This window comes from Callorhinchus milii, unplaced genomic scaffold (genome assembly GCF_018977255.1).
Source record: "Callorhinchus milii isolate IMCB2004 unplaced genomic scaffold, IMCB_Cmil_1.0 Scaffold3, whole genome shotgun sequence".
NCBI classification, from domain to species: Eukaryota; Metazoa; Chordata; class Chondrichthyes; order Chimaeriformes; family Callorhinchidae; genus Callorhinchus; species Callorhinchus milii.
Window position 1 is genome coordinate 25,805,854 of NW_024704744.1, and position 24,508 is coordinate 25,830,361.

The 24,508-nt window shown below is 41.8% G+C and overlaps 1 protein-coding gene and 1 non-coding gene across 3 annotated transcripts; one reads left to right on the forward strand and one right to left on the reverse strand.

Annotated features, from left to right (window-relative positions):
• Nucleotides 1–8,005: 8,005 nt before the first annotated feature.
• trnal-cag lies at nucleotides 8,006–8,088 on the reverse strand. Its single transcript has one exon. It is a non-coding gene; the product is annotated as a tRNA-Leu (tRNA).
• Nucleotides 8,089–9,976: 1,888 nt separating this feature from the next.
• Nucleotides 9,977–24,128, forward strand: cunh8orf74 (chromosome unknown C8orf74 homolog). Of its 2 annotated transcripts, none has more exons than XM_007904466.2 (4): nucleotides 9,977–10,026; nucleotides 13,340–13,529; nucleotides 15,462–15,865; nucleotides 23,431–24,128. In XM_007904466.2, exons 1-4 carry the CDS (start codon nucleotides 9,979–9,981, stop codon nucleotides 23,617–23,619), a joined length of 831 nt encoding a protein of 276 aa, XP_007902657.1. In that variant the 5' UTR covers nucleotides 9,977–9,978; the 3' UTR covers nucleotides 23,620–24,128. The 2 variants fall into 2 exon arrangements, with proteins under 2 accessions (XP_007902657.1, XP_007902656.1); XM_007904465.2 differs by lacking the exon at nucleotides 9,977–10,026 and adding an exon at nucleotides 11,552–11,625.
• Nucleotides 24,129–24,508: the final 380 nt, after the last annotated feature.

Below are 24,508 nucleotides of genomic sequence, written 5' to 3' on the forward strand. Positions count from 1 at the left end.
CCAGTTTCCACGGTTTTCTTTTGCACATCGATTGCAGCTTTTTGTTCTACTGGGTCCTTCTGAAGAAGATTAAGTCGTACATAAAGAAGATTATCAATTGAGACATCTGTATCCTGCATAATTAACCCGTGGATTACAGAATCTCACAGCAACACCAGATGGCCTATTTCAATCATATGTTCCAATAAACATAAATTCCATGTATTTAAGCTGTGTTTCACTAGTTTAATAAGTAGATATTACATCTTGAGGATACCAATATACTATATTTTGTTATAGATGCTGGATTCATGAATTCAGCGGTTCAGTACTGACCCATACAGACAGGCAAATTCCCAGGCTCAATGCTTAATCTGTGCTGAGTCAGCTAGTCTCCGTCACAGCCAACATCAGAGAGCTATAACCACACTCAGCATACCTGGATTAGGGAGAATGAATTTGGCCATGAATTCCATTCCAGACTTGTCTAAAAACATATAGAAACCAAGGAACACAAACAGCCATTAAGACCACAAAACTTAGAGTTTTTACACTTCATGGAATAATGTACCCTATGTATTATCTCCTTGTAAAAGTTCTTTATTGACACAACAATGTCAGACAGCACTTTCCTCAATCTTTTTTTAAAAATGATTAAACAGACTGTTACACCCTTAGCAACAGTTTCAGACAGGAGTAGACTACGAGTCCCTCTAGCTTACTCACTCAACATCCTAAAAAGTTCCTTTGATACTCCCAATGTTTTAATATCAACAAAACTAGCATATAACTGTTAAATTCTGTTTCCGGCTCCGGATTTCCTTGCTGTTGGAAGTGATCTAAAGTAACTTTCAATAGTTTAGACAGGGTATAACTTCAGAACTTTGCATTCCAGAGTTGCAGTGACCCATAGAGACACGTTATAATGAATTGTTCAGATGCCACTAACTTAGGTGAAAAACTGTCTGTTGTACCATCGGATTTTCAAGAGATAAATGGATACAAAGCTAGGAAAAGTAGTAAATGGTGAGGAGGATAGTAGTAGACTGCAGGAAGACTTAGATAGACTGGCGAAATGGGCAGACATATGGCACATGAAATTTAATGCGGAGAAATGAAAAGTGATGCATTTTGGGAGGAAGAAGGAGAGGCAATATACACTGGATGGTACAATCTTAAAAGGGTTGCAGGAATATGAGAGACCTGGGGTTTACATAAGCAAATCTTTGAAGGTGGCAGGACAGGTAGATAAAGCTGTTGCAGAAGCATACGGGATCCTTGGCTTCATAAATAGGGGCATAGAATACAAAAATAAGGAGGTTATAATGAACCTTTATAAAACACTGGTTAGGCCTCATCCAGAGTACTGTGCTCGGTTCTGGGTACCACACTTTAGGAAGGATGTCAAGGTCTTGGAGAGGGTGCAGAGGAGATTTACCAGGATGGTACCAAGAATGAGGGACTTGAGTTATGTGGAGAGACTAGAGAAGCTAAGATTATTCTCCTTGGAGCAGAGAAGGTTAAGGGACAATTTAATAGAGGTGTTCAAAATTATGCTGGGATTTGATAGAGTGAACAGGGAGAAACTGTTTCCACTGGCGGGTGGGTCGGTAACCCGAGGACACTGATTTAAGATACTTGTCAAAAGAACCAGAGGGGAGATGGGGAGAATTTTTTTCACATTGCGCGTTGTTTGGATCTGGAACGCATTGCCTGAAGGTGACAAAGTAATATGGGAATCGAGTAACCCTCTGTGGCGGTCTCGGTAAACTGGTTACTGAGCCAGACGGGTCCTCAGCAGTACTCCAGTTTTTCAGTGGCAATCACTGGCCTCTCCTCTTCCCACCCTTTGAATTCCTGCCAATGATAGGCCAGGTGCCAGCGATGAAGATCGAAGGCCAGTAGTATCAGCACAATAAAACAGCTGCTTCCTGATCTTCATCTCCACTGGAAAACTTAAATAACTTTAAAACAGATGGCAGAAAATGATAGTATTTTTTCACCAATGTATAAGCATTTCCCTCCTGGCTACAGGCTTGGATTATTTTACGTTTATAATATAATAATCCTTGCATTTCATGTAGTGTCTTATCACATTGTCGACACATGTCAAAACACTTCACAGTTATACTGAAATGTGGTGTGACTGTGTATATTCTGTGGGTGAATTTGCGTAATGTTCACTAATCCACAATGACGCCAGTTCTAACTGAAGCAGATAATTGGCGTGTTACTGTATATCAAAACCAATATAGAAACTCATTGTAATATCAGTAATTGCTCCAGGTGGTGAGCAGAGTGCTCCCCAGATGAGTCCACCATCAATATAACAAAGCAAAAAAAAACTGTACTAAATTGGTTCAAGGGAATGCTTCACCCATTCTATGTACTCATTTATACTAATAGATTGAAAGTTTCCAATCAACAATCGAATTGGTACCTTCTTGTCACTGACTCACTTACCAGTTTAAATCATTTCTCCCTATCAAGACTCCTCATAACTTTTAAAGATCTTTATTACCGTTTCTTCTTAACCTTCTCTGTTTCCAGAGAAAATTTTTAGATGTATACCTGGTTCTTTCTTCAAAGCTAATATAGATCCTGCCACACAACCGCTCTCAGCAGGGCATTCATTAACCGAACAACCCTGTGTGTACAGAAAATCTTCCTAATCTCTCACTTTGCTCCTTTGATAACTCTCTTAAATTGAAATAATTTCTCCCTATTTACTCTATCAAAACTCCTCGTAAATTTTAAAGATCTCTATCAGTGTTCCTCCTTAACCTTCTCTGTTCCAGAGAAAATAAGTCCTTGTCAGCATTAAAGTTGTAGCGTCCAAATTTGTTAAGGCTTAGAATAAATAATGAATATAACTCTTAAATAAAATAAATGAAGATACAGTACTTTTGTGCTTGTATTTTAAGAGTTAATCTGCACTTCCTGCAGTACAGATGTACTCTCAAAGTAGGCACAGGCATATGGAAACTGACAGAAATAGTTCTCATTTCACTTGGCACGAGGTTTTGGCAGGGAAGCAGGCAGGCCCCCACCCCTGCCAGTTAGTTCTCCACACCCCATGCTGGAACAGGACTATTTTTGTAGTATAACAGTATAAATACTCAAAATCATCATACACACAAAGTAACTGTACTACCATGATGAGTTTTGGGGGTATTTCCAAAATGGGTTTATAGTATTTACAACTTGGCACTAAGTTTTGCTCTTTCGTAGGCCCTGTGTCTGTGACTAGCATTATTAATGTCTGATCTGAACAAGAATTAGTTCCTGGCTCCTCAAAATACAAATTGATGATACAGTGATTCTCAACCCATTCTGGCTACGATCAAAGTAAGCAACCATATTTTGACATTGCTGAATGGGGCACAAGTAAGTGTGACAATGTCCTATAAACAAAAAATATGCCAAAGACAATCTCTGATGTAAAGAGTTAGAATCTTTCAATTTTTAGGCTTTATCATCTTAGTTGATTAGTTTATTAATTGGTGAGATGTATAGCCCCATAGTTTCTGATGAAGTTCCTTCAGGAGTTCATCATTAGATTCTTCCAAACTTGAGGAAAGTACTACAAACTATAGTACTACTATGGCCTGGTATTATTAAACAAGAAGATATGTACAGTAATCCATTTGTCCTCAGCCTGTCTTTTGGACTGAGCTAACTATAATTTGAATGAGCTCCCTGAAGATGTCATAGATTCAAACTCAATACCACAAAATTGTATTGGCCAATAAGCCCCAGATAAAATCGGTAATTCATTCACTTCATGGCTGTTTGTTAAGTTAATTTCAGTTAAGTTAACTAGAGTCCTGTAGCTCAGTCTTGCAAGCGAGGCACCTGGGTTCAATTTCAGGCAAAGCGAAACCTTGGGCAAGTTTCCTTACTCCACGCACCTAATAATAATCCCTCCAAAAATCAAAACAATAATAAATTGGTCATTTCAATCTACGATTGTTTGTGGGACACTGCTGTGCACAATTGGCTGCCAAGTTTCGCCCACAAATATACGATCAATTCACTTTACAGCATATTTTGTGAAGCACTTTGAGACGTCTAGAAAACGTGAAAAGCACTATATCAAATGCAAGGATTATTATTATTATTATTTGTGGGACACTGCTATGTGCAAACTGGCTGCTACAAAATACACAGTACAGTAAACTACCATGCTTCAAGACATCCTCCCACTATGAACGCCAGTATATCAAATGTAATCATTATTATTGTAACAAGCTGGAATCGTAAGCATGACAGCTAACAGGACATGATCAAATACAGCAGAATGTTTCATAACCTCATTTACCAGTTCAAAGTATTCAACAGGGTGAGACTGGCTATTACAGGTACATCTAACCATCAGGGGAAACAGTGAGGCAAATTTTTATATTAATGTCCTATCATGTTTAATGGAAGAAAAACTGTCAGAAGGAAAACATACAGAACCTAGCAGAACCTACAGAGATATTTCTGTTTCTTATACCAGATACTCCCAAATGCTGTCTGGGTGAAATTGTCAATTTAGTGCCAAAGTATGGTTGTTTATTCTGTTGCTTTGTGCCCACGAGGAACTGGATTGTAGGCATCTCAAACTCAGTCCAATTCCACCCTTTGCTCATAATCACCAGCAAAGAGAGAAGACTTTCATCCATTATTCTAATCTGGAACCAAATCCAGGTGTCAAGAGTAAAAAGGGTGACAGAACAATAACAATAACTTGTATTTATATATCCCCCTTCACTCGGAGTAGCATCTCAGAGACACAGTAATAACACAGTAGGCCTCTGTGCTACCCAATCTTCATATTAAACTAAATATTTAAAAAAACACAAGTGCTGCAACATGTGTCTGTGTACGCACAACTGATCTCATAGCAGTGGGGAATTGCTAAATGGAAACAATTGATTTCTCACAGGTCTACCCTTGTTCCCTTACTATAATCCCCATCACTTGAACATGTCGCAGAGTATCGGTGCATATGTACAATAATAATAATAATAATAATAATAATCCTTGCATTTGATATAGCGCTTTTCACGTCGGGAGGACGTCCCAAAGCGCTTCACAGAACACACTGTAAAGTGAATTGACTGTATATTTGTGGGCGAACGCGGCAGCCAATTGCGCACAGCAATGTCCCACAAACAGTCGTAGATTGAAAATGACCAATTTAATTATTGTTTTTTTTTGGTTTTTTGGAGGGATTATTATTAGGCGTGTGGAGTAAGGAAACTTGCCCAAGGTTTCGCCCTGCCTGGAATTGAACTCAGGTCTCTCGCTTGCAAAGCGAGTGCTCTAACCACTGAGCTACAAGATCATTCACCTACCATAACATCCTCAGTTGCTGCACATGATCTGGGGAGGCCAGGGAATGGGGAAAGAAGTAATTGAAGATTGAGTTCAAGATCCTTGTCCTAACTTTTAAATCCCTCCATTGTCTTGTGTTCCCCCCCAACCCCGCCCGGGGACCTCCTCGAACCCTACAAACCCAGTTGTTCCCTCCATTCAGTGAGCACCAGCCTGCTTCGCATCCCCCGCCCCACCATTGTATGTTGGGCTCTCAGCTTATCTGACCCCACCCTCTGAAACTCCCTTTGACTCACCCCTTCCCTCACCTCCTTCAAGGCCCACCTAAAGACCTTCCTCTTTGACCTCGCTTTTGGCAATATTTCTCTTCCTCGGCCCCACCCTCTCGGCTCTCACCCCCAGCTCGGTGCCAATCTTAGACTGTCCAGTGACTTGGGATGTCCTCCCGAATTGAAAGATGCTATATAAATCTCAATTTGTACTGTTTTGTATAAATACTTTGCAGTATATCTCATGTTGTCGTATAGGTGACAGCTCTCAATAGTTTTAAACTAAGCTCTTCCTGAGATGATGGCATGATCTGAATTGTACAAAACGTTATCGCACGGAAACAAGCCATTTGGCCCAACCAGTCCTCGCCGGTGTTTATACTCCACACGAGCCTCCACCCCTATTCTCCTCTACTATATCCCTCTATGTTTCTGCTCCATGTATTCATCAAGTTTCCCTTTAAGTTTGTCAAGAGGAGTGTCCGGCAGTCACTTCCATTATTCATTACAGGTCTCTCTCTGTCTGTACTACAGTACAGTATCATTCTGGTGCGCTTAGACTGAATGGAGGGTAGCAACTTGCATCTGCACATCAGCCTGACACTGATTTCCAGACAGCACTGAGACAAGTTCAACATGTTGCCTTTCGTTTCTCCTCCCTGATTCAACGACATTTATTTAGTGTAAAGGGAAACATAAGGCTTTTATTAAAAATTGTGTCATCAGAGGTAAAGTACGCAAATTGCATTAATAGTAAAGCACACTCCTGAACACACTAAATGGAAATAAATCCCTCATAACGCATTGAAACTGATTTAAAAATATATACATTTCAACAACAACAACTTGGATTTATATAGCGCACTCCACGCCAGACGGCGTCTCAGAGCACTTTACAGTAACGGATCCCGGGGCCGAGCCAGGGGGATGGGGAGGTGACCAAAGGCGCAGTCGAAGAGAAAGGTCTTCAGCAGAGTCCTGAAAATAGGAAGAGAGGGAGCGAGGAGAAGGGAGTGAGGAAGGCAGTTCCAGAGCCTCGGGACAGAGTGGCTGAAGGCACGGCCGCCGAGGGTGGAGCGGAGGACTCGGGGGAGGAGGAGGAGGCCAGACCTGCAGGAACGAAGGCAACGGGTACTGTTTTGAGGAGAGAGGTCAGAGAGGAAGGGGGGTGCAGAGGAGTGCAGGGACTTGAATACAACGGTGAGGATCTTGAAGTTGATCTTTTGTGGGATAGGCAGCCAGTGCAGTCTGGCAAGGACTGGGGTGATCGGGGAGCGGAGTTTGGTGCTGTTCACTCCCTCCGTTCATCGAGCTCCAGTCTGCTCCGTGTCTCCCGCCCGACCCGCCCTACCATCGGTGTCCGGGCTTTCAGCCTCTCTGCCCCCACACTCTGGAACTCCATCCCACGGTCCCTTGGCCTCGCTTCCTCCCTTGTCTCCTTCAAGACCCGTCTCAAGACCCTTCTCTTCGACCGTGCCTTTGGTCTCCCTCCCACCTCTCTGCCTTCCCTCACCCCTACACCCCCCCTCCCCCAGGCTCAGGCCCCGACACCTGACTGTTCAGCGCTTTGGGACTCAGTCCTCCTAACGTGAAAGGCGCTCTATAAATGTAATTTTGTTGTTGTGTGTGTGTCTCTGTGTATGTGCTGTGTGTGTGTCTCTGTGTGTGTCTCCCTCTTTGTGTCTCTGTGTGTGTCTCTGTGTGTTTCTCTATGTGTGTGTGTCTCAATGTGTGTGTGTGTCTCTATGTGTGTGTGTCTCAATGTGTGTGTGTGTCTCTATGTGTGTGTGTCTCAATGTGTGTGTGTGTCTGTGTCTCTATGTGTGTGTGTGTCTCTATGTGTGTGTGTCTCAATGTGTGTGTGTGTCTGTGTCTCTATGTGTGTGTGTGTCTCAATGTGTGTGTGTCTGTGTCTCTATGTGTGTGTGTGTCTCAATGTGTGTGTGTCTCTGTGTTTGTGTGTGTCTATGTGTGTGTGTATGCGCTTTGTGTGTGTGTCTCTCTGTGTGCGTGTGTCTCTGTGTGTGTGTGTCTGTATGTATCTGTGTGTGTGTATCTCTGTATGTGTGTCTGTGTGTGTGTCTGTGTGTATCTGTGTGTGTGTGTATCTCTGTATGTGTGTCTGTGTGTGTGTGTATCTGTGTGTGTATCTCTGTATGTGTGTCTGTGTGTGTGTATCTGTCTCTGTGTCTGTCTCTGTGTATCTCTCTGTGTGTATCTGTGTGTGTGTGTGTCTGTCTCTCTGTCGCTGACTAAAGGTGCTCGAGCCCAGAAACAAAATATTTTCACAATAGCAAACTGGGTGCAAATTAATTAATTAATCAATCGGCGGGAGAGATATCTTTTTAAATGTTCATGGGTGTGGGGGGTGGGGGGGCGACGTTTAAAAATGTTTTATTTTCTTTTATATTAAATACAAAGGAAACAAAAAGAACTGTCAGAAGTGGGATTCGAACCCACGCCTCCAGAGGAGACTGCGACCTGAACGCAGCGCCTTAGACCGCTCGGCCATCCTGACATGAGGGCTGCTCGCTCGGAGCGGTCTATTTCCCTCGATGTGTCACCATGGTTACCAGGTGCCCTGACGCTGTTGTTGTGACGCAGTACGAACGGAAGCGCTTTCAAATCATCCCGAGCACCGTCATCGCACTCTGCCAGTCAAACGGTCCCCTGAAAGAACGCTGTGTGCACGTGGCGGGGGGGGAGGGGCGGGGTCGGTTATATCACATGGTCTGGGATGTGACGTATTATTATGGACGCTTTAATCAGTAATCCCGGGTTATTTGGCCGCTGCTCTTCGCGGAGCAGATGTGGAATCTCTTCCCGACGCAGCACGTTCACCGGGTGTCAATCACCTGCCATCCGCCGCGCCCATCCCATCCCATCCCATTCAGCGCAGGCCCAGCCCCCGATTGGAGCACAGCAACGAGCTCTCGCTGCGGATTGGCTGAGAGCCGCGTCAATCATTCTTGCCGCAGCCTGAGTGCGTGACGTTCGTCTCTGTGCAGTGACCCGCACTGGGCTGACGTCAGGGCCGTTTTAGCAGCACTCAGCACGTTTCTTACACAGCTGCTCTGGTTTATGTAGGAATAACCGGGTCTTAGTGTTTTGGGGTTTAGGTGGGCTGTGTGACAGGCACGCAAACCGTTTGCTGGAGTAATGCTTTAATTTAATTGGCTGCTGCACTTGGCCCACAAAATATACAGAAAATGCAGGGATTATTATTTATTGCTGAATTTTCGCATTGTCAAAATCATCGCGAACTGGCTCCAGCATAACTCGATGGTGATTACGAATTGCACTGATTGGATTTGCTCCCCAGAGATCCAGCTAAAGCTACCGAGCAGAAATTTCTATCGAGTGTTTTTTTAATGCTATTTAACTAGCAGATCACACAGCCACTCAATGGTACGATTGCAATAAACACACAATATTATTTGCCCGTAAACATTATGTTAAAACTGGCTGATTTCAGGCCAAATTAAACCAGGGTTCCTGGCTTATTTGTTATAGTATAACCACAGAGTGTATAGTATAAAAGTATTAATGAGTGATGAATTTAAACATGAGTTCATATTCTCTGCTGATACGCCAGTGCAGCACTGCATAATCAGTTGTGCCATTTTAACACATGTATGTGTTTTATTGTATGTATGTATGTTTAAGTAGATATTGAAGATGTCTTAAATTCTTCAGGTGTCCTCCAGATGATTTGGTTATTCGCTTCATGGCTGTTTGTGGGACCTTGTAGTTGCAAATTGTTGCTGCGTTTGCCTACAGCAGTATGCACTACAATTGATAATTACGTGTGAAGTGCTTTTCAGATACTTTACAACAAAGCACTCCAAATATTAGTTTTATACCACATTTTAGAAACCTAACATTTATGCAATATTATTAGCATTATTGGTAGGAAGAGGATGAAGATGAGTTAGAGCGAATTGAGGTGGTTATCCATTTGCCAGTAACCTAGAAGAGATGGGACAAATATCTGATCGGATGTATGCTGTAAAGGTACTGAATGTTATGTGAATACAATTGTCCCTCAGTTGCTGAAACCACAGCAATGTAAGTCCTCGGAAGATAACACGTTAAGGGCAAATAAAGTGGATGCAGAATCATAGAAATCTACAGTAGAGAAGGCCATTCACCTCACTGTATCTGCTCGTTCTTTCACCGGCAAAATATAGCTGACTTTTAGGGTAAATCCTGTTAAGCGCTCGGAGTCGCCCAACGTGAAAGGCTCTGAATAAAACGCCGCGCGCGTTTGCTGTGAAGACAGACTGACCCACCGAGCACGTGCGGCTCACATGACGTCACTGCTGCCGAGGCTCGGCTCAAACCCTCGCGATATCTGCCTGCCGCTCGCCCCCCAGGAACGCCATGTTACAGGCGTCGCTTGGCAACAATGGCGTCCTTGACAACGGAGGGTGTGCGGCGCGTGGCTTCTCTCCAGGTAAAGCCGGTGTACCTGCCACCTGCACTGCCAGCAAGTGCTGTACCCATACACACCCACACCCACACCGCAGAGGGGCTCGGCCTTGTGTAAGGAGGGAGGAAGAGGATGAAGGGAAGCGGTGGCGGGGGGGGGGGGGGGGAGGGGTATTCCTCATTCTGGGAGGGTTTCAGTTCTGAATGTTTTAGCCTCACCTTTCTCTCCCCACCAGAAATTAAATGAATGACCAACATTAACATACAGTAATTGAAAAGTACTTTTTTTAAAAAAAGCAATGTTGCTTTGCTCCACTGGGTGAGCTGGCACCAGCTTGGGCACAGCGAGCCAAAAGGCTTCCTCCTCCTCCTCCTCCTCTTCCTGCTGCAGTTTGTACCATTCCATGGCTGGGCAGGTGAATGCTGGTTTCTGTTTGCTCAATTGGTTTGTGATAAATGGGGGCATTCTTGGAACTATGTTTAAAACAAATATCATTGTAAAGAAAGCAAAAGGTCATTGCTAACCTCAGATGGAACAACTGTAGATCAATGTGACATTTGGCAGAGGGTCAAGTGTTCATTGTTCCAAAAGTAATGCATGATAGCCATGAACCAGAGCTGGAATGACTTTGTGTATAAACATAGAAGTTTTCGCTAGTTGTACACAGGTATAGGATGACTGACGATAAAATTGCTAATATGTGTCAATGATTCTTGATCCTTGTAGGCCCAAACCCATGGTAGACTTCATGTTTCGTCCACAAAATATAGTTAATTCACTTTACAGTATATTCTGTGAAGCGCTTTGAGACATCTTGAGGATGTGATAAGGCACTATATCAAATGCAAGAATTATTATTCTTATGGTGGGGATTATTATTCAAATAAGTTATTCTAATTTTGTATTACTATGTAGAACTATGGGTGAGTCCATATTTAGAATATTGCGTGTGGTTTGGAGCACAATATCATCCAAGTCACATTGAAACATTGGAGAAGGTACTAAGAAAAGCAACAAAGATATAAAAGCAATAGAAAATCTGCTACATAGATTCATTGGGAGTGATGGGTTATGAAGAGAAACTTGAGAAATTATCTCATAACAACAACAACAAATTGCATTTATATAGGGTTTCACGTTGAGAGGACTTCCCAAGGCGCTGGACAGTGAAGAGTTTGCCCCCAAGCAGGGGGTTGGAGTAAAGTGGGGTGGGAGGCAGGGAAGTAGTAGATAGGATGACTGAAGGCATGGTCAAAGAGAAAAGTCCTGAGAAGAGCAATGAAGGAGGCAATGGAGGGGGCAAGGTGCAACCTTATTGTTCTTCAAGATTATTAAGGATTATGATAGAAAAATAGTAATAGTTTATTTCCACTGGTCAGTAAGTCAGTAATGAGAGTGAACCCATTTACGATAATCACAAAAATAATTTACATTAGAGGAGAGGCTGTTTTCTGTGCATAGGTGGAGTTTGACTAGGGCTTGGAGGGTCTAAGCCCTCCTCAAACTTGCTGTGTCTCAGACCTGCAGGTTTTCTTCTCCCTCAGTACTGACATGAATCCTACAGTCGCCCATCGTCACGTGTGTGCCGTGGACTGGAGCACATGCGCAAGTGGTGAAGGTGAGGTAATGTCCTGCAGACATGTATTTTGCTGTATGATTGGTCCTTTTGTGTTTGTAACCCCAGATTTGTATTAAAAATATTTGTTTTAGTGAAAAACAAAACAAAACAAAGAGGTGACACTGTAGAATAATATATATATTACAAAGATGAGTATTCAATTTTTTCCTGAGAACAAATTAGTTAGTCAGATGTAGGTTTCTTTGTAGGATTAAAGCTAGTAAAAAGGGCTTCAAAACTAGTACAGGCAATCACTGCAAAGGGCTGAGAATCCATGAGCTCTGCCATGAGCTGGTGGCCCCAAGACCCCTCACCTAAAACCTCAAGTTTCTGAAATGATGGCTCTGCTCTCACTTCAGCCCCCCACCCAATCTAAAGGTCAAACTCTGCCCATGTTTCTGTGTGTTAATTACCCACTTGACTGAAAACAAACAAGAGGAAATTAGACAGATGCTTAAAAAAGTAGAATATTAAAGATTTATAGGGATTAAACAGGAAAAATTGATACGTTAGGTGGTTCATGTGGAGACAATTACCAGCACAGATCTGATGGGCCGCCTGGTGTATTTCTGTGCAGAAACATTCTATAATCCTAAGATTTAGACCTCTTGAGTTACTTATTATTGCACTGAAACAGACTATTTGGCCCAACTCGACTGTGCCAGTAATCATACTCCACATGAGCCTCCACCAATCCTAATTCCCCCTCTCTATCTCCTTCCCTTATCCCTCTTTTCCATTCTCCTTCATGTATGGATCGAGTATCCACTTAAATGCAGTGATACTTTCAGTGAGTTATGAGAAGAGGCTCACTTAGCTGATTGTATTATCATTGGGGAAGAAAAGAATAAAGAAGGATATGATACAGGTCAATTTTTAATCAATAAAATATCGTTTATTTTCAAATTCATCCACAAATGAGAAGAGGAAACAATAGAAAGTATTAAGATGGGCCAATGTTCCAGTTTGACACATTGTCATTAAACTTGGTACATATATTGCAATAAAGATCAAAATACAACTGCATTTCTACCCAGTTCTCAATCCTAAATATCCTGCTTCTGGAAACATTGGTAACACTCCAGCAGTATAGACGGGGAATAAACGTATCGATTGTTACAATATTAATTGGCTCAAGTATAATTTTCCCAGTGTATTAAATACCATTATAATGAATAAACCTAGTGGTAAAACTGGTATCTATCTTGTCCAAATTGCTAAAAAAAATATTGTTTTAGATTACTAAATAAGGGTGGGAACACACATCCAAAGCATGGTGTACCATCAGACTCGGCAGCATAGTTAGATGCCTGGGAGCAGGTTGCTTGAACAGAAACTGAGATCACTCAGGTTTTTCCAGAAATAACTGTGGAAAAATATATTCCAGTAAAACATTGTATTATCAGCATGTTTTGTGAACTCTATTGACCCAGTTATATCTACTCCAATTTGCCCCAGTTATCCTTGCAAATGCTCACAATAATAAACATTTGATACAGTTCCAAAGGGCTTCACCAAATTTTACAGTGTAGTTAATGTGTATTTGTAGTTGAACTCAGCAGCCAGTTTGTATACAGCAATGGCCCACAGTGAATGAATAACAAATGTTATTTTGGGAGTGTTGGGTAGGACCTTGGGAGAAATTCAAATTCAATTTCACAAAAGATTTGAACAACTTGTTTTAAATGCATTTGTAATTTTTTTCCCCCTTGTGTTTAGAAAGAAGATGGTCGCTATTTTTTAATGACTTTGCTGAACATGGACTTTGATGAAGACAGAGATTTAAAACCAGGCATTCTTCTTGACTATCTGTACAACGCTATTATGTTTGCTGTTCAAAAAGGATTTCCATGGCCAAATGTTGTGCTAGTTGCACGTTTTTCTGAAGAACTACTAGAAGAAACTATGGGTAATTATTTTTTTCATAAGATATATTTAGCTTTGAGATGTGTTAATAGGTATCACTGAATAATGTCATTCAAGCAGGGAAAAAATAGGTACATCAGACAAAGTCACGGGTCAAAGTTTTTTAATTAGCACAAAGTATATATTGTAGTAAAACATGCTCTGCATTGAATTACTTAGGATGTTATTAATAAAACCTTTATTTAAAATATGGTGGGGAAGACATTATTCTCTTCCAAAACCTCTTTGTATGGCTTTCTCACTCCTTACCTTCAAATGTTTCCTAAAAATATTATCTTTTCAACCATGCTTTTGGTCAATGTCCATATTTTTTCCTTTTCTTTTCCCTACTGGGTGCTTCCCATCATATTTGTTAAGCTCTTTGAGACATTCTATCCGAATGTCACTTTATAAATGCAAATTATTGTCATTTAAGACTTTAGTGATAATGGATTTGAATTTTGACCAGGATTGACAAAACCAAGAGCGAGGTGCTCCTTGATTACATAAAGAACTAAAGGTCACCAATCACTTTTATGATTCAATAAAGATACATTCTGCTTTTTAATCAACAGCAGATAACAATGTGAGAGCAGTGAACTTAATTAAAGCTTAGTTATAATAAAAACATGAATAAGATTGCAATAGTAGAGGGATTGAATGTGAATCAAAAGAGCATGATATTGTTGCTGATTACTGCATTGGGCAGACCTTATTGGAAGTACTGTATGCAGGATGTTTATGCGATCATATTTGAGTTTTTTGGGAGTAGAGAGGTGAGAAATTAACATGATTCCAGAAATTAAAAATGTAATTCTAGAAAAGAAAAGATGAGAAATTGTTTTGGAAGTGACTGAAATTATGTTTTCAAGATTATGAAGGAAATTAACCAAGCTGGTTCATACAAATTATTCATTCTACAGATACATGTGGTTGAAGGTTTCAAATATCAGAAAATAAATGTTAATAATGAGCAAGTTAGAAAGAAGGGAAGCCAGGCAGAACATTTTACCAAAAGGGAGTTAGGTTGCAAAATAAGGTACCAGGGGTACTGTACAGTAAAAAAAAATGTGTTGAAAAGACAACCAGATGCATTTCAGGAGAGAAAGGCAGATAAGGTAGGGTGAGACTCTCCAAAAAGAGGCAGGAGTCTTGGGTCTAATGGCCTTTTCCTGTCGCTAACATAGCTTGTATTTTGGAGAGTTGGTTCATTGTGTTTATGTATTTGAAACAATTCCGTGCAGTGAATAGAAGTGAATGATTGATGGTGCCTAATAACTCTGAGTTCAGTAATTGTTTCAGACCTCATTAGAAAGCCTTTAGATTTTATGTCCATTTCATCGATTTTCTTTATTTTTTCCATCTAGCTGAATTGAAGCTACTTAATTTTTACAGGTTCCAGTTGGAATACCATTCTAAACCTTTTGTCTTCTTTATTAGCTCATGTTTTTTATACAGAAAAATATTCCCTTCATTCAGAGATATAGTGATGAACTGTAAATGCTAGAGATAAGAGAGAAACTGATAATAATGCAGAGCATTTCAGAGATAATAACGGCAAGTCAAAGTGTCATATCTTATCGAGGGACATTCTGAGGAAAGATATAGACCAAAGCAATATCCTGTCTTTTCTTTTCAGATGTGTGAGTTTCCAAAGTTCCTTTCATTCATAATCAAATTTCTTAGAATTCACCATAATCCACTGTTTTATCAGACCTGGTGCAGTTGAATACCTCAAAAGCATGGTAGCATCAAAGTCTGCTTTACTCTGTGGTACTGTAGTGCAGATTACCAGTGGCATTCAGGTGGTATAATCCCATAGTTCCTTCCTCACATGCTTAGATTTTCTATTCTTAAAGACTGTTACCAATTTCCAACATTTCCATTAAAACAATAAATAAACAAAAGTTACTTAATTGTAGTTTTCCATTTTCAGGGATAACTATCACAGAAGCTATTGGGATGCTGAAGAAGAAGTGTGACCAGTACCAATATACCATGAAGCCTAAGCAGTTCAAACTTTTAGTTAACTATTTCCTTGAAACATTCTTCAAACATTATCGTCTCTATCAGTTTGTTTTGCTTGAGGTAAGAGAGATGGACCAGACCATACATAATCTTGAGGTCTACGTTCCCCAAAAGCCACTTGCACTGAAGGATGGGACAGAAGCGGATGTTTGGATATATCAAAAGCGCATATCTGAACTCAATGAAACTGAGAATCAGTTACAGGCTGAAATGTTATTTCTCCGTCAAACCTCGCAACTGGAAAGTGAACGGAAGCTGGAACAATTTTATCAACGCCTCAAACTTAAAGATAAAATTGTGCTTGAAAGCGAGGTGAGTAAGCCACTTGTTTAGAGGCACACCCTAGAGGCAGTGCAGAGGAAAGCAAAGAGAATCATTCCCAATGTCAGTGACAAACAATTTGGCAAACAAGGACTCTTCGATCTTAAGAGAAGATGGTTCAGAAGGACCTCAATGAGGTATACAACATTTTAAAATGGGATTGAAAAAGTAAACCCAGATCAACACTTTAGGATGCACCAAGATAGTAGAACAAGACAACATAAAATTACAGTTAAAGGGTAATTTCAGAACAGTTACTGGGAAATTATTTGTTCCCAGAGGGTAATTAGTGACTGGAACAGATTCCCAAGAAAGGTGGTTAATGCCAGGAAACTGGACTCATTTAAAAAGCACCTTAATGCTGCGATGGGAGAAAGGAAGGGTGGGTATTCTGGAAGGAAGAGGTCAGGTATACCAAAGGACCTTCTTCATTCCACTCCCTCCTGCTCTATCTCTGCTGAGATCTCCTCCCTTCTCCCTCAACCTCTCTCTCCACATCCACTCTGCCATTCATGTCCGCAGTCAACTCCTTGACCTGGTGATCACTCAGGGCCTCACCATCTCGGACCCCCGGAAAAAAATCTCCACATCCCTCTCGGCTGCCTTGGAGTCATCTGAACTCCTTCCCCTCTGGGCTTCCTTCCACAATGAACTATCCTCCTTGGTCACTCTTCTCCACAGCTCCCCCTCCTCCACTCTCGATTCCCTTGCTCCTCTCTCTTCCCGAACCGGCTCCTATTCACGTAAGTCACCATAGTACACCAGCCACCCCACTCCCTTAAAGCACAGTTTGCATGCCGGTGAACACACCTGGCTTAAATCAAACTTAACGGTCCATCGGCAGATCTGGCTGGATCTTATCAAATCCTACCGCTCCGCGCTTGCCTCCGCTAAATTGTCATTCTACTCCAAGACAATCTTGGAGGCCAAGAACAAACATAGGCTTCTCTTCTACATCACCAACCGGCTCCTCCGCCCACCGTCTCACACCTCACCCATCCTCACCTCCAATGCCACTGCAAGGGGATGCTGGACTTCCTCGAATCCAAAGTTGAGGGGATCCGCTCAGCTGCCTCAGCCCTACTGTCTACTACCCCTTCCCCATTTTCTCCTCCCACCAGCCTCTACCCATCCCTCCTCCACACCTTCGAACCTGTCTCCCACTCCTATTTCACCACCACTATAACCCGCATAAACAGACCATCAGCTCCCTCGACCCCATCCCTACCCCTCTCCTTACCTCCCAGCTCCACCTCCTTGCCCCTCTACTCACAGACATCATAAACCTCCCTGTCCACTGGTACTGTTCCCACCCCATCAAAAACATTTGTTTTTACTTTTTTACTCCTATTCTTAAAAAAACCTTGCTGGACCCACCTCTGCTCTCAAACTATCACGCCCTCTTGAACCTACCTTTACTCTCCAAGGTTCTGGAATGAGTTGTTGCTTCCCAGCTTCGCACCTTCCTCTCCCACCACTTCCTTCACGAATCCTCCGATCGGGGTTCTATGCCACCCATAGCACAGAAACATCCCTGGTCAAAGTGACAAATGACAATCTGTCCATCTGCGACCAGGGCTCCCTCTGCCTCCTCGTCCTCCTTGACCTCTCTGCTGCCTTCGACACAGTCGACCACTCTATCCTCATCCACCGCCTCTCCTCTCACCTCAACCTTCACGGCTCTGTCCTTGACTGGTTCAGATCGTACCTCTCACACCGCCTCCACTTCATCTGCACAAATGGTTTCTCCTCTAGCCCCCGCACTGTCTCATGCGGCGTTCCTCAGGGCTCTATCCTTGGTCCCCTCCTCTTCAATATCTATATGCTCCCTCTTGGTGACATCATCCGCAGACATGGGGTCAACTTGTACATATATGTGAATGACACTCAACTGTACCTCTCTGCCTCCACCCTTGACTCCAAGACCACTGCTGTCTTGACAGAATGTCTGTCAGACATCAAGTCTTGGATGAAAGCAAACTTTCTTCAGTTGAACGTCAACGAGACCGAGGCTCTCCTGATTGGCTCCCCGAGGTGCCTCCTTACCTCAGGCGCTGACAGCATCACCATCCATGGTTGCACACTCCATCTTGCTAAGCCAGCCCTGGACCTTGGCATATTGTCAACTATCCTTTCTAGCCCACAGCTGTGCCATGACCTGCTCTGCCTTTCCCCACCGAGACATCGCCCAGCTCTGCCACTGTCTCACACCGCAGGCCGCCGAAACCCTCATACATGCTTTCATTGCATCGAGGCTTGACTATGGAAACTCCTTGCTTGTCGGCCTCCCCATCTCCTCCCTCCATAGGCTGCAGATCATCCAGACCACACCAGGCTCCATGTCCCTATCACCCAAATCCTCACCCGACTCCACTGGCTTCCCATTACACAGAGGATACAATTCAAGATCCTGGTCTTCACTTTCAAAGCCCTCCATGGTCTTGCTCCCCAATACCTCTTAAGCCCCTACCATCCTGCTTGCTCCCTCAACTAAGCGGGCTCTGGCCTGCTTCCTGTTAATGTTTTAAATAATATATAAATAATGATAATGAATTTTGGAAAATAGAACCCTGTATTGAAGGACACCTCCAATAAATGAATTGCCGGATGAAGCTGTGAAGCTACCATGCAGTAGGTTACTGCACACAAAGTGATTGCTCTGAATTTATATCAGCAAAGTTGAAAGTTTTCCTCTAACTTTCTGCATACATAGTGCTGTCCTGATTTAATTCTGCAGATGCAGCATGATATAGGGCAGCTATAAAATCCAGCGAAGGAATCCTGTTTTGAGTTTGTGTTTTAAAAGATCAGCAGCTTTGTGATAGAATATGAATTTGTTTTAACAAATCTTTCCATGCTGAGTTCCTGATCTAAACGTGTTGTTGGGGGATGAGTGGAGATTCCTCAAAATAGAAACTGAAAATTAATATAAAGAAACCTTTAAATTAAATGTGCACATATTTCCACAGTTCTTTTAGTTTACCTTCATTAGGAATATACTATGACTTCAGAGTCTGTACACAAAAATAGTCTATTATTACTAATAATAAACCAAAAAAGAAAGAAGACTTAAGCAGTAATTTTCACTGAAATAAATGTCTTGAATTGCTATTACAGAATAAATATTGATATCTAGGCCATAACGGCAGCTAATGTGTACCCAGAAACATCCTGCAAACAATCGGTCCAGAAGCCAGTTAATTTGAATTTGAATACTATATCTGCAAGCTGCTTTTTAGCCATTCTGTAGCTAAGTGGTTAGAGCACTTGCCTCACAAGCGAGAGGCCTGGGTTTGATTCCCGACAGGGCGAAACCTTGGGCAAGTTTCCTTACTCCACATGCCTGATAATAATCCCTTAAGAAAAAAATAATAAAAATTTGGTCACTTCAGTCGACGACTATTTGTGGGACACTGCTGCGCAATTGGCTGCCACGTTTTGCCCACAAATATACAGTCAATTCACTTTACAGTATATTCTGTGAAGCGCTTTAAGATGTCTAGAAGATGTGAAAAGTGCTATATCAAATGCAAGGATTATTAAGGATATTATTATTATAGTGTATTTAACAATGTAGCACAATTGCTGTAAATAAAAAAGGGAATAAAATACACATTTAAAGCTAAATTATTTTCATATATTTTGAAAGTAGAAAAAAAACTTTCTTGTAGGTCTTGAACACAGCATGCAAACATATATGGTGGTTCATTGCTTGGATATGTGCAGATGATGAAGCTGTTCTGTATTCGCATTGAAGGAAAACTAGAAACCACATATTAATGAGTATTTGGACTTAGAAGTTTCTGAGCAATTCCATTTGCATTCTATTTACAAATTTGACACCAGAGGGCAGGACTGCTCAGGACTGAGGACGGCTTACATACAATTCCATTCAACGTCTAATACATTAGGAGGTATGCATGGGTTGTCTGCTTTGCCACCTCCTTCCCTACCAGCTATTTTTCCCTTACTCCATGGGATGATCTAGTAGAGATTACGGAAACACATCCGCTAGGAAGTGAAATATCAGCTCAGGCCTTTTGAGACAGGCAACCTGACATAAAGCCTTGCTGTGTTGTACCATGTACTAAATTAGCTTCATTGTGAAAATATACAAATAATGATAATGAAAAAACATGGTATGAATTAATTGCATGATCCTCCTTGAATTAATAATAATAATCATTATTATTATTATTATATTGAATTAATCTGCTGCCTGACCAACGAGATGGCTATTCTGGTTCACTAAGTCAAACATATTCTGCATTTGTGTAAAAAATAAAGGCAGATTTCACCAAACATCCTGCTGAATATCTCTGCTGAGTAATCCAAATAAAACCTATTTTTTTACATGTACAACCATAACAAAATTCCCCATAAACCTATTATTAACTTCAGAAATCCAACAAGAAATGACTATTCCCAAAGATTACTAGTCATTCCCAGCAATCATGTGAAAGGAAAATTTGCAATGCAAAAACATTTTTTTCCATAGCTACAAATAGAGCCCAGCACCACACAAGAAATGTATGCTGCTCCTTCCCTTGGCTTTATGAATCTTAAGTATAAATTCCATATCCTGCTACTCTGAAACAGATTGTCACATTACCACCTTGGGATGGAAGCTCCACCTGGACCCAAATTAACTCTATTTACTTAGTATTTCAGAACATGCAGAACTTGCTAAATGCTTAAATGCAATCTTATTTTGGAAACAAATTTTCTGCAAATTATTTTACAAACTACAGAAAAATGGCTTCAGAGTTAGGACTGAATTTCACGGTGCCAAATTCTGCACACAATGAAATGCTACATAAATAAAGTAAATATAGACACAGATGAAATTTCTCCCCACTTGTGTTTTAAATGTATTTTTTTGAAAGAGTTACACTGTGATCACTAAGTATGGTATGCATGAAATACAGGTATTACAGGTAAGTGTTTGTGAGAATTATCTAATGTGTAGGACAACACCTTAACTATTTTGATTCTAGCTGGGCTGATGCTAAATAATTATTATATAATAATTCTTCAATTGGATACAGTACCTATAACTTTGAAATGTCTCAAAACACTTCAGAGCTGTTAAGTGTATCGACTGTGTATTTGTAAGCAGATGGGATAGCCAGTTTGTGCACAGCAATGTCCCACAAACAGTGAAGTAAATGACCAATTTATCTGAAGAATTATTGGCCAGGGAACTGGGAGAAACGCCTTTCTCATTTCAAACCATGCCAAATCACTTCATGCCCTAATACCACCCTACCTCTTCAACCTGTTCACACACCATTACTCTATCCGTCACTTTCACGCAGCCAGCATGGAGCTTCTGCACATCTCTCAACCCTCCCTTCCACCATCGGAGTCTGTGCGATCAGCTAATACGCCTCGAACCTCTGGAACTCCTACCTCAATCCCTCCTCTTTCCCCCTTTTTGGCCATCTTCAAATTTCACTTCAAGACTTTCCTCTTCGAACCGTGCCTTTGGTCATCTCTGCTTTCTCCCACCTCGGCTTCAAACTGCTCCATTGTTAAGCATACTTAGATGCAACCTGCGTGAAGGGTGTTATGTATGAGTAAATGTTTTTGTTGTTGTTGTTGCTGACATTTGATCTTGAATGTCCGGTTGAACAGGGCAGACAGGATCTCAACAACAGCAACAACAACAACTTGGATTTACATAGCGCCCTCCATGCCGGATGGCGTCTCAGAGCGCTTCACAATACCGGATCCCGGGGCTGAGCCAAGGGGAGGGGGAGGAAGGTGACCAAAGGCGCAGTTGAAAAGAAAGATCTTTAGCCGAGACCTGAAAGTAGGAAGAGAGGGGGCGAGGCGAAGAGAGTGAGGAAGGGAGTTCCAGAGCCTTGGGGTGTAGTGGTTGAAGACACGGCCGCCGATGGTGGAGCGGAGGATTTGGGGGGCCTAGGAGGAAGCCAGACCCGGTGGAGCGAAGGCAACGGGCATTGTGGTGAGGAAAGAGGAGATCAGAGAGGTAGGGGGTTCAGAGGAGTTGAGGGATTTGAAAACAAGAGTGAGCATCTTGAAGTCGATCCTCTCTGGGACAGGCAGCCAGTTCAGTTTTGCGAGGACTGGGGTAACCGGGGAGTGGAGTTTGGTGCGAGTAGGAATGCGGGCGGTAGAATTCTGAATGACCTGGATTTTATGAATGGTAGTGGAGGGGAGACTGGTGAGGAGGGCGTTTGAATAGTCCAGCTGAAAGGTGACAAAGGTATGGACCAGGGTTTCGGCGGCTTTTGTGAGATATTGTCGGAGACGGGCGATGCGTCGGAGGTGGAAGAAAGGTGTTGGTGAGGGATCGGATGTGGGGGAGGAAGGATAATTGGGGTTCAAACCTGATGCATAGGTTGCATACGGATTCGGAGAGTTTTAGGGGCAGGTCGGATAGGTGGAGGTGATGAGAACTGTGCGATTAAAGATGTTGACAAGAGCCAAAGAGTATGGCTTCCATTTTATTAACATTTAGCTGAAAAAATTCGCGCTCATCCAGCTCCTGATGTCTGACAGGCAGGCTGACAGAACATTAGGGGACTGGGAGTCACAAAGTGAGGTGGAAAAATAGAGTTGGGTGTCGTCCGCATACATGTGGAAGTGTACCCCATGTCTGCGGATGACATCCCCAAGAGGAAGCATATAGATTAGGAAGAGGAGGGGGCCAAGGATTGATCCTTGGGGTACCCCGCAGGTAACCAGGTGAGAGCGGGAGGAGAAGCCGTTTGTGCAGATGTACTGCTGGGGGTTTGTGAGGTAGGACTCAAACCAGACGAGTGCGGTCCCACTGAGGTGGATGACAGAGGAAAGGCGGTGGAGGAGGATGGCGTGATCAACTGTGTTGAATGCGGCGGAGAGGTCCAGGAGGACAAGGAGGCAGAGGGAGCCCTGGTCACAGATAGAGAGGATGTCGTTTGAGACTTTCACAAGTCTCTGTACTGTGGGCAGAGTGGAAACCGGACTGGAGGGGTTCGAAGAGGGAGTGGGAGGAGAGGTGTGCGTGGAGTTCGTTGGCAACAACGCATTCTAGGACTTTGGCAAGGAAGGGCAAGTTTGAAATAGGGCAGTAGTGTCTAGGGAGGGATCGAGGAAAGGTTTTTTGAGGAGGGGGGTGATGACAGCAGTTTTGAGATGATTGATGACATCAGCCAGTAGTGGCTCAAAGCAGCGTTCCCCCGTTACTGCGCCTGGAACACCATCTCTAATTATGAGCTAAAAATTCTAACATGTGACTTGAATCCACAATCTTGTGACACAGAGCAAAGGGTATGATCAACCGAGCCAACTTGATACCTGCTGTAATGCAAATTTGCATGTTACTTAACTAGTAACTAGTGGACAGCCTTAGACAGCTCGGTTGCCTAGGAGAGACTATCACAACAATTAAAATCAGGTAATGTATGTATGTGTGGGTGGGGGGGGAGGGGCTAAGGTACGGTTGGGGGTCAAACCACTTGAACTAAAACGGCTTTGTTAGTTTGCCATTTTCTTGTTGATTTGCGAACTATTAGTTGACGGCAACAATCTTAACATTTGATTTTCAGAAAGTAGAAAAAATTGTGAAGGAAGCCCAAGACATACTGATGAAAATAGCTTCTGAAACTCTGGAAAACGTGATCAGAACATCTTTTGAAATCTTAGATATAAAGCTTCAGAAGCGGGTGCTGCCCCAGCCAGCCAGCAACGCCAATGTTTTAAAAAAAAAGATATTGTCAAAATTTAAAAAATCATGAATTGAATGTGAAGGATTTCAACTTTTCCATTTTATTAATCATTCGATACAGCTTTTTTAACAGAGCAAAAATGAAATTATTTCATGTATAGAAATTGATTTCAGCACGGGGAGTCATTTTGAAGTGATTTAATCAAAATTATCATCATCTGCACGTTTAGTTGTAATTTAGTGATTCCCTTTTCTCACAGAGTAATCTTTCAGCTGTTTTTGTTTTAAAATTATGCGATCATAGTATTGAGTAAATTGTTAAAATAATTTGTCTGAAATCATTTACATTTTTCAATGTATTAAAAAAGAGTTTGGTGAAAAACAATTACTCACCACATGATCATATCTACGGCAATCTTCTACCAAATAAACTATTTCTCATGAAATCATTCTAGATTATCAGCTTTTTGCCAACTATTTATAGTTTATGGAAACCATGTGATTTATTGCTATTGTGCAGTCTGTTGTCATGTCACTCTATTGCTTAAACATTATGGAAGTATTAGTACCTTTGTAAATTCTTTAGTCGCTAGAGAATCACAAAGTCAAATTAAAATAACCAATTTTACAACCTGACAAACATGTAGCAAATTGTTTATAACTAAATAATAATAATACTTGCATTTGATATAGGTCTTTCACTTGGAAGGAAGACGCAAAGAACTTCATTGATTTACTATAAACTGTATTGATGGTGTACTTTGTAAGCTTAAATGCTTTTGATGGGACCTTACCCACAAAACAAAGTATATCTAGAATGTCAATCCATTTTTGTAGTTTACCTTTGCTGGACTTAATGAATCATAGATAATCAGTTCTGCTAACGTCTAAAATGTAACTTTGTAGCAAAACAAAACTTTCTTAATCTCTTGTTGGGGGTCACTGGTCCCAGATGATGT

Excerpts from the sequence above, each read along its gene's own strand:
- cunh8orf74 (XM_007904465.2), top strand. The coding sequence starts at position 11,554 with ATGAATCCTACAGTCGCCCATCGTCACGTGTGTGCCGTGGACTGGAGC. Across the intron at positions 13,530-15,461 it reads ACTACTAGAAGAAACTATGG|GGATAACTATCACAGAAGCT; the intron begins GTAATTATTTTT and ends TTCCATTTTCAG. Across the intron at positions 15,866-23,430 it reads AAATTGTGCTTGAAAGCGAG|AAAGTAGAAAAAATTGTGAA; the intron begins GTGAGTAAGCCA and ends TTTGATTTTCAG.